Below are 13910 nucleotides of genomic sequence, written 5' to 3'. Positions count from 1 at the left end.
CCCCCCCCAGCTGGACGGGACGCCAATCCATCGCAACGTTACTCAAGAAACAGAAAGAAAGAGTGAGAGAAAGTTGGGGCGAAAGAGTACAACTGGAGTCGCCACCACCCCCTGCAGGAGCCTCGTGAAGCTTTTAGGTATTTTCGCTCAATAAACACACACAACGCCCGGTCTTGGAATCGAAACCACGATCCTTTGACCGCGAGTCCGCTGCCCTAACCACTGGGCCATTGCGCCTCCACAAAGGTAATAACATACTCGAAAGAAATGCAGACGCAAAGTTGAGTAGGGTTCCAAGTCTTTTGAAATTATTCAGCTGCTCTAAATTTGCTTGCTTTTCAGGTGAAAAATAGTGCAATAGAGTCTCTGAGTAAAATACAATTAATTAGCTTTGGAAAATGAATTGACAGAAAATTGGATTGAAATAACGTCTATTTAGCTGTTAACAATTCGCATTTCGCGTCATTTAAAATCTAAATGAACTGAAAATTTTAACCACTCGATCCAGATCATCAGCATTCCATCCAATGGCGCATTAAGTACGAGATGCTCAATTCCGATGAAACTTCTTAAACAATGTTATCTATGGTCATGGCGAATAGAGGATTCCAAAAAATATCACATACCGGTAGACGGCTTGATATGATGTCATTTCCTACAATCATGAAACTTGTCACTTGACAGAATACTGGGAGTTGTGGAAACATCGCCCAATGGTACATAATCTCTGAGAACAGTATTAGAGCAGATATCACTTTTTCAATTGTTTTTCAAAAGAACAATCCGAAGGCCTCTCCCAAAACCAAAAGTTCTTTTTATCACTCTTTTTAACATTACATTCGGATCGACATACAATTTGATTTTAAAAAAACATAGGACAACATATGCTGCGGCCTTACAAACATATCTGACACTAACACCAAACTGGTTGGGTAAGATATCATCATGTACTTTATTGATCACTAGCCACTGAGAAGCTTTCTGTACACATTCCCAGATGGTATAATAAAAGAACAGGTGATGAAGCACGTAATAGGAGAAAAGATCAAAAATGAAATACAAAGAGAGCATGCCAGACAGAGAATATCTGAAATACACTCGACTGCTCTCGCAAACGAGAATACTAAAAATAAAACCGATCGCTCTCAAAAATTAAGTAAAAAAAATAATCCAGAATCCTTGTCCGGTACCAGATCGATCCCAAAATCTAATCAGTTCATGCCAGTCACGAGGCCAAACATCCCTGAAAGTTTCATCCGAATCCATCCAGCAGTTCTTGAGATATCTTGTCCACGGACAAACAAACAAACAAACACAACTGAAAACAGTACCTCTGCCTTTGCTAAAGCGGAGAGAAGAAGAAGAAGAAGAAGAAGAAGAAGAAGAAGAAGAAGAAGAAGAAGAAGAAGAAGAAGAAGAAGAAGAAGAATCCTTTCTACTAAAGGCACAAGGCCTGAAATTCCGGAGGACAGGTGGTGATTAGCACAAAAACACCTGTATACAATGAAAATAATGACAACAAAATTTAATCAAAAGGGGGAGTTCCACCCAGATCCAACCAAGGAATCCTACACATTCTGTTCACCCCGACCCCCAAGGTCACATCAGACAGGAACCTCTCTTTTCCTCTTCCCATCCGGCCTCGAGGCGTACGTTCACACGGGCCATCCTCGCCAAATTCATCCACCTTTCAACAAAAATACTGGTGGAACAGCACTTCCATCTCCACTCTCACTTTCCGTTTCAAGTGGAACATGAAAAAATCGATGATGGCCTGGTCGAAGAGGAAAGTACCAGTCTTCAGTCCTTTCCACCTCGTCCATTTCACTACCTCTTCCACCATAGCCTCCAGACAGGGAAACTGTCTGCCCTTCACGGCCAAAAACAAGCGGCAGAGCGATCCTCAAAATGGACACGGCTGACAACGCATCGACAACTGTTCTACAAGGCCCTACACGCCAGCAATGCTCGGACACTGGACGAGTGCACGCAGAACGGTTTCATTGTCCTGTGCACATCCCGGACAGGTCCGTCTGACAAAACTTCGAAACGCAGAGCTCCCCAGTAGCACTGCCAAGCCAGGGATTTCTGGAAATTATCCATAAACCCCGGCCCGAAAGTTTTCAGAAAAGCCCAATTAATTGATCTTTATCGACGTCCAGAACTTCTTCGAGGACGTCGTTGCTCTTGCCCACCACTATAGAATTTCAATGTAGAACTTCCATCGACCGCATTGTCAGACATCTAGGAAATCAGGGTGATTAGCTCTACCCTAATTGAGTACGATGCGGTAACAGGAGCAAAGATTAACCAGGACTGTATATCCGTCAATGAGACGAGCTGCAAAAAATCCTGTCCGACGACTACACCTGCTCACCGTTATGGAAACGCTGGAGATGTCGTAGCCTCATCACATGTCTGTACGTCAACAGCCACGGCATGCCCAGTCCTCCACTCAGCGACTACTGACAACAGATGGACCGTCTGACGAGCGGAAAACGTCAATTCCACTGAAAGTGGAAGAGTAAGTGTTCCAGCTTGATCAGCCACGAAGTAAGGCGAGGGGCGACGGTCAGGCGGTAGTAGATTACAGAAGCGATGTAAGCATTCACCACCTCCGTCCGACCTTTCAGAGACAGCTTCCTCTCTGTCCATTTCTGGGTGAGACTGGTCACCCTGTTCATCACTCCCCCCACCCAGTACTTATTCACCTGGATGTCCGGACCAAACCAGAACCCGAGCAATTTAACCGGTCCTTCCGCCCACCACCCTACGACGTAGTCGGTTGGTATGGACCTGCCTCTCCAGGTACCGAGCTACTGGTCCACTGACTTCTGGCTTATTTTTGTTCCTGTCATCGCATCGTACTTTCTTGAGGTAGTGCCAATCACCTCGATTTTCAAGATGACCGACACTATTACAGTGACATCGTTCGCAAAAGCCGACACGAACCTACTGCATTCTAATTCACCCGAGATGCCCCTCGAAACATCCAGCTATCGTAGCAATAGCTCGAGAGCCAGCACATACAGAAGAGGTGAGAGTAGGCATCCCTAACAGACCGAACGTGCGATGCTAAACGATTCCGACAGGTAGCCATTCACTTTGACAAGCGAACAGATATCGCTGTGCATTGTAGCGATTCAGCCTCTGAAGCATTGGTGCCTCCAAGTACTGGTGATCGATCCTATCAAAAGCTTTTAACTGATCCAAATTAATCAGGGCTCCATCTATGCCAGGATCCTTTTCTACCCTCTCAATGATGTAATGCGTGAGGTGGAGGTTATACTCTGAATAAGGGTTAAGGATGTTGAACGAAAGACCCATGTTTCCAGATGTGAACTATTCAAACCTCAAAGAATTTCTTTCAACACATGACTATGATGTTCCCGTACTACTTCTGCTCGTGATCAGAGATGTACATATCGTCGGCTACTAAGGGACATGCTCAACTAGTTAAGGTCAAACAACTGACAAGCAAATCTGTAGTATTGAGTAGAATATTTGCTGCAGCCCATCTTTTGTACCAAGACAAAACAATGTACCTGATAACACTTCCAATCTGTTAACATCAGAAACCATGAGAGCCACTGCCTGGTACTGCATCAGAGCATTTATTATTATTATCATCACTATTATTATTATTATTATTATGTTTTCCAGCTCATTGTCACTTACTCATAAATAACCAGACTGTCAAAATATCATTCAAACCAATAAAATATTTATTGCAATGACATCGTGCTCTTCATATTGACTTAATAATAATAATAATAAAAATAATATTAATAAAAAATTAAAAAATAATAATAATAATAATAATAATAATAATAATAATAATAACTAGCTGGACCTGTGAAAAATTCACGAAAAATATAAAAAATGTAAGCATCTGTAAATAGTGTACTAGTGCCATGAGAAATGTTTGTATATTATGACAGTCTGTCTTTATGTTCTGAATTCAAATTCTACCGAGGTCGACTTTGCCTTTCGTCTTTTTGGGGTCAATAAATTAAGTACCAGTTGTGTACTGAGGTCGATCTAATCAACTGGTACCCTCCCCACAAAACTTTCAGGCCTAGAAAAGTATATTGTGACAGTTACAGAATATAGAATGTAATGTAACACCAATGACTATATAATCCAACCAAAATATCTGTTACACAAACGTAGTGACTACTCCTTTGCCCGTTGTGGCTGCATAACCTGAGCCTACCTCCTGTTCCTTCTCCATTTTCCCACAAGGGGAAACAAAGCAACAATTAGCAATTCAACAATGGCAACAATTCAAACAATTCAATTTACAATGGCAACAATTCAACATAAACTACTGACGGCTCCGTCTTGCTCTCCCGCTCTTCTGCTCTCCTCTACGCTTTTCGTCTAGCTATTTATACGTATTGGACTAGCCTACTTATCGACTGGGCGTGTCCACACAACAATTTGAAAACTAAATTTCCATGAGTAAGTGATGTAAAAATCAAGAAAGGTATTTTTGTTAGTCCACAGATTAGGGAGCTGATGAGAGACCAAAAGTTTGACGAAGAGCTCAATGATGTTGTAAAAGCTGCATAGCTGTCATTTAAGGAATTTTGCAAAGAGTTTTGGGGGAATCACAGAGCAGAGAACTATTCTGGCATTATGAAAGAGCTACAGACATCATACAAGGCCTTGGGATGCAATATGAGCCTAAAAATTTGCTTCTTGAACTCTCTCTTGGGCTCTTTCTCTGCAAATGTTGGGGCTCTCAATGATGAGCATGGCAAGAGGTTTCACCAGGACATTCTGAATATAGAAACTTGGTACCAAGGAAAGAGGAGCTCTTTTATGTTGGCTGATTATTGTTTATCACAACTTGCTGTTACTACAAAGAATACATCCAAAAACAAATGTTAATTAACTAAAGGTTATTTTTGCAGGTTAATTTCAAGTTTTAAAATGTGTTAAACCTTATTGATTTGTTTTTAACAATTTACTAATTCATGGCTCCAGTTTTCAGTTAGTTTTCATGGCTCCAGTTTTCAGTTTTCAGTTTTCACACACACAACTGCACTTATCTGTTTCACAGGCAGTCACAATTTAAAGTTATGTGTTATTTTGTTTCTATGTGTCTTAATAGCTATAACTTGATCATAGAGCACAACCAGTTCCTTCAGATTTCAGATATTACTTTATTACACTATATTCTGCGACATTGTCTTCTCACTATGTTGTTGGCACTCCGTCGCTTACAACATCGAGGGTTCCAGTTGATCCGATCAACGGAACAGCCTGCTCGTGAAATTAACATGCAAATGGCTGAGCACTCCACAGACACGTATACCCTTAACGTAGTTCTCGGGGATATTCAGCGTGACACAGTGTGACAAGGCTGGCCCTTTGAATTACAGGCACAACAGAAACAGGAAGTAAGAGTGAGAGAAAGTTGTGGTGAAAGAGTACAGCAGGGTTCGCCACCATCCCCTGCCGGAGCCTTGTGGAGCTTTAGGTGTTTTCGCTCAATAAACAGTCACAACGCCCGGTCTGGAAATCGAAACCGCGATCCTCCGACTACAAGTCTGCTACCCTAACCACTAGACCATTGCACCTTCACTCTTCTCACTATACTGATCTGAAAAAGTATTAACACTGTCTTTTCCCTCCTCTCTCCCCAAATCTTTCTCTCCATATCACTCCACCGCTTCTTTCAGCTTCTCGTCTGCATTTATGTAACTAAACTGATAAAGCCACAATAGTCTCTCTAAAGAAAGACAAGTGTCTGAATTGTTGAGTAATCAACTCATTGAAATTTTCCTTCAATGAATTTTTAAGGATTAAATTTTCCCAATGCAGACAACCACCAATTTCCTATGATTCCTGATTTTATTGTACTTGATTCATGATAATTTGACACATATAACAATTTTTAACATTATTACACAGTTTAACATTTTGGAGGAATGAATGTAAATAATGAATTTAACCCCAGTACTTAACTTGATCGTTTTTATCATCAGAGCAATAAAAGGTCAAGTCAATCTCAGCAGGAATTGAGCTCAGAATATAAAGAGAAAAATATCAATAATGTAATATTATCTATCTTTTGGCATGAATAACTAAGTAACAAAGATATTTTGTTTTACAACAGAAAAACTTAATAGCTTAACATTTGACAATCCAACAGTTATTAATTAAGTAAACAATTAAAAGTTTTCATTTGTTTTTGTTCTTTTGATTTTTCTTTTACAAGTTGTAAAAAGTTGTCATATATGGCCAATATTAATGCATCCCTTAAAATTAGAATTTGATTTGATTTGTAATAATTTTCTTGATAAATTTGGAAGTTTGGTATTTCCTTTAATTAGATTTTCTGTAGTCAGATGGCTTACCACTAATTGTAGTAATAATGCAAATTAACAAACAGCTTTTGAGTTTTTCCATCAGAATAGTTTTAATCAAAGAAAAAAATAACATTAATGTCTTTAAAAATAATTATCATTGAAATACAAAGTTTTGTCACTATGGTTTTATTGCTAGACATATAACAAAAGAAAAAGATATTTACCAGTCAAATAAAATATAAATCTACCCTGAAAAAGTTTCATAAGTAGCAAAATAGAAAATATAACAACAGATTAGTGCTTCTATCCCATCAAACAATTGGACAGGTTTTAATGTCTCAGTAAAACAATAGTTAATAAAATTACAGAAACATTTAGGTTAGTAGATGTAACTGAATCAACAATATATGTTCATTTGAAAAATACAGTAAATAAAATCAATACACCATATTGATTACTATGAAGAAAAAAATTCAGAAACATTGTTATGGTTGATGCTAGACTCAACTGGGTATTCAGTCTTTAGCCTATCATTTACCAGCGCACTTAGAGCTAAGATGTAGATATGTATTTACATATTTCATAAAGAGATAGTGAGAGATCTGTTACTCTGATTCACAACCAACAATCTTCACTTTGAACATATTCACAAATGGTATTCAATTATCAACATTAAAACACACATGTTGTTCATTTTCTAGAAAAGAATTGCATAATTCCTCTACTGTTGATAAACAACTCATGACTTATGTGTAAGCTGTATGTATTCTACTTGGAATGCAAACATTTAAACTTTACAAAACAAGGTTATTAATTTTTACTAAACTGATATCAACTATACCTAATCCTCTTGTCATCCTATGACAAAGAATCTAAACTGTCTGCTTGTAATTTATAAAAAGCAATATATTTAAATGTATTTTGGAAGTGAAAAGTTTTGATTCAATAAGTCTGTTTTAAATTTGTGGAATGAAAATTTGTCATTAAGTGTAATCACTTGATGATGTGCTAAAATTGGATGGTTTTTTTGTTTGTTTTTAGCAACCTTAACAAATTGGAAAAGAGCAAAGTATAATGCTCCATTGACTTGTTTGTAACTTGCTAATATTACAAAAACACTTAAAATAGTTGCTATAATTGAATCAACAGACAGGAAACTAAATAAATTAAAGTAGTTGAACTTTTATTTCTAAAATGTCCAAGTTAAAATCCTACTAGGGCCAACTTTGCCTTTTATTTCTCGGGAGCTAATGAAATATAAACTTAAAACAAATATAAGCCTTGCACCCAAATCAGATCAGTGTTATAGAGAATATATTTCAAATAAAAAAAAAAGCCATATTTTCTCAATATATCTATATTTATAATATATTAGCATCTTTAACATTATCAAGTAAAATGATAAACATCAATGTAGAAAATGCAAGTCCAATTTTTTATAGAAAGTTAAATCATCACAGAAATTTCCTGTATCATTTAGTCAGTACATTTATTTTCTCATATACACAGAATAAATAAAAAGGATATTAATTATAAATTATATGTATTTCAAGATTCAAAAATCATCTGTGTTTCATTTCAGAATATATAATTGTATAGATTGCTAGCAATGAACATTATTCTATGAAATTCAGTTTAGCTAAGAAAATATGTATTATGCCCAATTTTGTTGAATGGTTAATGTTAGAATGGGCATCAGGTTTCACATCCACTTACTCCAACAATTCCTGTAAATCAGAATCAATCAAGAGCTATCCGATCCCTATTCAATGGATAAAAATAAAAATATTTCACTTGTAAATCTATTTTGGACATTTTTTATATTATAAATATTTTCATTTAAAGCCCTCCCATACACACATATTTTATTTCTAAAAACTCATCAACACCAAATTTCCCCCCTTCTCGTCCAATACCTGATTCCTTAACTCCTCCAAATGGACATTCAGCAGCAGATAACAAACTTTCATTGACACCAACAATCCCAGTCTCTAGCTTTTCAGCAACACGCCAAATTTGAGAAATGTCTGTTGAATAGAAGTACCCTGAAAACAGAAAAATACTATGTTGAAAAAAATTATTTCACACTTGATATTCATTCACATATACATTTATAAAACATAATTTAGAGGAGAAATATTTCTATTTTATACAGCCAAAGGAGAAAAAGGAAAATCCAATGACCTTTACAAGCCTTCCTCCTTAAATGAGGTTAACATAATAAGTGTTCTGCATGAACTTCTGGTGTTTGATGCCAATGAAAAAACATGAGCAGGGAGCTTATTTCAGAAGGCATGAATTCTTGGTAAAAAGGATTAGACAAAGTTGCCTATCAGTGTTCAGGGAAGAGACAAAGTAAAGATATGAAGCATAGGTAGAGGCAGATGTATTGGATAGACTTGTATAGGTGATGCAGCCAGCTATTTGAAAGGAATTGAAGCCATTGTAGTATGAGTTGCAGTGTACTGTTGAATGAAATGTTGTCAAGGGTACTTCTGTGAATAACAACAGCACCATCCAGATATATGATTGGTATATTAATATGAGTCACACCTGTATTATATGTAGGCCAACAATTAAGCAAGGCTGAAATATTTTCTGACTTTAGAAGCTTAGAAATGCAACTTTAACAATGCTATACATGGATTGTTGCCATTAGAGATAAGAAATCATGATGTCCAGCATTTGAAAAGTTTGCAAAAAATTTAGTTATGAGTTGTTCATGAAAGGAAAATTCATCGACAGTGTTTTTGTACAGTTTAAAGCAGTCATGGGCAAGCTCTGACCCACAAGGCTATCTGACAAAAAATTACTTTCAGGTTTTTAATAGTGCAACCTGCTTGATGATGAGCCATGTCTCATGCAGCTCACCTTTCTTATAAATGTTGCCTATGCCTAGTTTAAAGAAACAAAATAGAGGAAGTTTTCAAGGTCTGAGGTGAGATATCTAAATTGTACATAGACAATATTCGATGGGAAAATAAGTAGCAATAAAACTTTTGGAAGAATGGGGTTGACAGATAATATCCAGAAAACTACACCATCTTTCCTCCTCTCCTCTTTCTCAATACAACAGCAACAACTAGCCACATTCAAGGCAACATCATTTCTAGTGATTGCATGTTGGATGAGGAAATTATTCAAAATTGTCTCAGGGATGCCTCTGCATCCTTTAGAAGGCTCAGAAAGAAACTTCTGAAGCAAGCATGTCAGCCTCCAAACCAAGGTTCTTGTCTGCTGGGCAGGCTCTCTTTTCTTTCTTTGTAATCTCCAGTGTAGATGCAAGACATGAATCACATACAACTAGCACATTAAAATCCCCTAAGTCTTTATTTAATGTAATGTTTTTTTTCTGTTCTATCTATATCATTTTTGCTGTTGTTAATCAAGGAATTTATCCATGGTATTTATGACTTCTTGCATTAAACAACTCTGTATGAACTAGTTTGTGAGGTCATTGTAATCTCTGAAATAACTGAATTTGCTTGGGGGTCATATTTCTGTTCTCTCTCTTCTTGTTCTGTAATACTTTCATGTTCATCGCTATAAGCATCATCTGCATGTGGACTGAATGTACTAGGAGCTCCCATAGTTTGTATGTTATCACTGGTTTTATTGGTTCTCGGTTGAATTGTTTCATCTGTAGATGTTGACAAACTTGACATTGTAAAATAGTGAGATAGCTTTTGATATTTAGAAATTTCATCAAACTGCTTTTCCATGAGTTTGCATTTTTAGTATCCACTAAAGTACTTTCATGAACCCATTATTTTTTCTCTTGAGTGTTAAACTCTGCTAAGAACAGAAAGAATTTTCTCAACGGGGTTTGATTATGGTGAGGTGAATAAGACTGAAAAACATGAAGACTAGAGATATTGGAGTCTCCAAGCCAAGGATCAGATTCAACCCTACAAAGTAGAAGTGTTTCAGTGATTGAATATTAACCTTAAAGGAAACATTCCTTAAACTATTCCCACAAATATAGATTAGTGAAATATATATTAGCAATGGAGGCAGTATTAATACTGAGAGGTAATATTTATCCCCACTTAAACATGGATGTTAGAACAAACTATATACTGCAGTAGATACCATGAGAGAAACTTTCATATTGGCTTTTGGTGCAAAATGCACTCTTGAATTTTGTTGTAGTAACTAGTTTATAAAAGTTGCTTTGTGTAGGCTGTTTAAATAAAAAAAACATTAGACAAGCTGCTTCTGTATTTAGTACAGAGAGACAACAGGGTAATGGAATTAGCTTGATGGCTGGAAATTCATTTACTACCTCTGGAGCCTTTTACCAATGCCAGTAGTAACCACCATGGAAGGTCTGATGAAGGATTACAGATCCGAAAGTGCTCACACATGTTAAGTTATACTTGAACCAGAACCAGCAACAAAGCTATACACAGATCACACACCACCAGTAGATACCATCCATGTATCTATCTATCTACCTAACTATCTATCTATCTATCTAGCCATCTATCTCTCTCTCTATTTCACCATTTATCTATCCTTCTATGTGTTTGTTTATGTATCTATTTATCTATCCATCTATCCTATCTATCTATCCATCTCTCTCTCTCTCTCTCTCTCTCTCTCTGCCTGTCTATCTGTCTTTCTCTCCATATATCTATCTATCCTTCTATCTGTCCGTCTATCTGTATATTTAACCATCCATCTATCTATCTATTAGGTTGTCAAGAAAGTTCTTGCAGAATTTTTAATTTTGGTTTTAAATGATGTATTTTCAAATTAATTTTTGTTAAATTACTTTGACTTTATATATCATTTTAAAGCCCGTTTTTCACTCTATCTAATTGTGTTACTCTTTTTCTTTTTGAATAATTAGGTCATTTTTTCCGGAACGTTGAATACAACATGGACAAAAAGCAAACTCACACAATTTTTTTATTCCAATTCAAGCTAGGCCGAAAAGCTGCTGAAATAGCTCGTTTGGCCTAGGAACCACTAATGAACGTACAGCACAATGGTGGTTCAAGAAATTTCATAGTGGTGACGAGAGTCTTGAAGATGATAAGCTTAGTGGTCGGCCATCAGATGTTGACAACAATCAGCTATGAGCCTGAGTAGAAGCCAATCCATGCACAACTGCGAGAGCTTGCTTTTGAATTAGATGTAACGTATACGGCAATTTCCAACCACTTGAAAGAGATTGGAAAAACAAAAATACTTGAGAAATGGGTGCCACACGAATTGAATGACAACCAAAAAACGCTGTTTTGAAGTGTCGTCTTCCCTTCTTTTATGCAACAAGAATGACCCGTTTCTCGACTGGATTGTGACTTGCGATGAAAAGTGGATTCTTTATATATTTATTTAGAGGATATGTTAACCCCATAAAGGAACGGTTATACATATAATGAAGGAGAATAGAGATTTATATGCAGTTTTATTCAGCAGTTAATTACTTCTTTTCGTTTCTGCATCTACACATGTTTCTGCAGTAATAAAGTAATGCACACTGCAAAATCTGCATCTTTATGAGCATTTATAGTTAGTTGCCACTTCTTCAGGATGGAATTAACTGCATTTTTTTAGATAGAATCTAAATTAAATACAAGTCCAGCTGAAATGCATGTGGTGTTGACATTGTTCAAAAAATAGCCTAGATTGTGATCTTTTCAAATCTACTGGTTAAAAACAGAATAACTAGCTGTCCAGGGAATTTTAGTATTCTGCAGATATAGACCATCCTCAAATGGTGAGTAATAGTATTAACACTTAGTATCAGGTTACCTTAAGTATGTTATTTACTATTATTATTCTCCCTCTCCCTAGTATTGCTACCACAACTGTTCTTATTATTATTGTTGATCATCATCATCATCATTGTCGTTTAACGTCTGCTTTCCATGCTAGCATGGGTTGGACGATTTGACTGAGGACTGGTGAAACCAGATGGCTACACCAGGCTCCAATCTGATTTGGCAACTGGATGCCCTTCCTAATGCCAACCACTCTGAGAGTGTTGATATTGTTAGTAATGAGCTGTAAGTCTATTATTTAATTTGCTAATTCTATAATTAAATTACATTTATTAAAATTTAAGGATATCGTTAATTTCATTCTCAAATTGTTCTGTAATCCCTAGAAAAAGATTAATCTATTTAGGAGTTTAATTTAATTACCTTCTCAACTTGCTATTGTCTACTTGATTTCAAATCTAATTTTAATATTATATATTATGCAATTATTCAAATTTATGAAATGTATGTTTAGCTTAGTGAATACAATGTATGGCACTCTCACTTCTATGGCTGAGTAATTTGAATTTTGGTGTAAGAATTTGGTAAATTTCTTCCACTCACACAATTCACATCATTTGCTTCCTCTACTGTATGTTTTGGCTCTACTAATTATTTCCCAGGTAATTTTATATACTTTATTAACTTTTAAGGACCAAATTAGTTTACTTAAACTAGTGTTATTTCTCTTTTTGCTGTCTGTAAATGAGTTATTGTAGTTGGCAATTCTTTTTATATATGTTTTGCAAGCACCAATGCCATGATATACCTGATCTTCTCAGATTACCCTGCACCTGTATACTGCTTCTTTTGTTTTGCAGTTAAAGTCAAAGAAACATAATCTATTTATTGCGCAATCACAATTTTTTATCTTCTTCCCTGATTATTTCTTTTGTTTTTTCTGCCCCTTTTATCTTCTAATTTACATACAATTTTAGTATCACTTTCCAATATATTATTTGGGTTATTATTAACGTCTCTATTATTATTATTATTATTATTACTGATTTCACTGTTTCTATGTCTTAGGTTAGTATTTTAATTTTGGATATTTGCTCTTACTATGCTGCTCTTTTTAGCATTTTTGTTTCCCTGTTCATATGCTTGGATGGTGTTTACAAAAGTTATTTCCCTTGGTTCGCTTTCCTTTTTATCTTTATTTGTTAACTCCTCTTGTTTCATTACTATTAGGTAATATATTTATGTTATAGTTAACCTGCTTATCATAGAAATAATTCAATCTTTTCGTATTTTGCATTGCTATTATCTCTGCCATGTTCTCTCTATTTGAAAAAGCAATTCTTACCAAGTGCAAGCTGGAGATTTTATAATACTTGCAAACTTTATGAAAATGATTATTTATCGCTGAATGAAATAATTTCGGAAAATTTGGGCTAATTTGTTTACCAAACGAGATAATAAAGTATTCAGTATTATTATTAGGCCTATTTTTATAGAAATTTTTGTTATTTATACAAGAGATGTTTATTTCTTTCATTTTATCTTAAGTTTGCCATATGCTATATTGTTATTATTATTATTATTATTATTATTATTATTATTATTATTATTATTATTATTATTATCATCATTATTATTATTATTATTGCTGTTGTTGCTATTATTGTGTTTCATGACAGTTTGGCTTTCATTCCTATTATTATTTCTGTTATAAAATTTTATATATATAATAAAGAGAATGAATGGGAGAAAGAGAGCCTGCCGTATGTCGACCCAATAGAGGGACCAGCTATCCGAGTTGATAGTACCAGGGTAGATAAAGCAATTAAGAGTATGAAGACCGGGAAAGCCCCCGGCC

At 35.6% G+C, this 13910-nt stretch overlaps 1 protein-coding gene and 1 long non-coding RNA gene across 4 annotated transcripts in view; one reads left to right on the top strand and one right to left on the bottom strand.

Annotated features, from left to right (window-relative positions):
• Window positions 1-6404: 6404 nt before the first annotated feature.
• LOC106879957 (succinate-semialdehyde dehydrogenase, mitochondrial) overlaps window positions 6405-13910 on the bottom strand; it is a 62243-nt gene continuing 54737 nt past the window's right edge. For all 3 annotated transcript variants that reach the window (XM_052966515.1, XM_052966516.1, XM_014929717.2), the window contains one exon: window positions 6405-8365. In XM_052966515.1, coding sequence (XP_052822475.1) covers window positions 8160-8365 — 206 coding nt within the window. In that variant the 3' untranslated portion in view covers window positions 6405-8159. The remainder of the gene's footprint in view (window positions 8366-13910) is intronic.
• Window positions 11302-13910, top strand: part of LOC106879958 (uncharacterized) — a 12028-nt gene continuing 9419 nt past the window's right edge. The window contains exon 1 of the long non-coding RNA XR_001410685.2: window positions 11302-12337. This is a non-coding gene — a long non-coding RNA (uncharacterized LOC106879958). The remainder of the gene's footprint in view (window positions 12338-13910) is intronic.

Source organism: Octopus bimaculoides, chromosome 3 (genome assembly GCF_001194135.2).
Source record: "Octopus bimaculoides isolate UCB-OBI-ISO-001 chromosome 3, ASM119413v2, whole genome shotgun sequence".
Classification (NCBI taxonomy): domain Eukaryota; kingdom Metazoa; phylum Mollusca; class Cephalopoda; order Octopoda; family Octopodidae; genus Octopus; species Octopus bimaculoides.
Note: the sequence above shows the minus strand (reverse complement) of the source record. Positions and strands in the feature narration are given on the sequence as shown.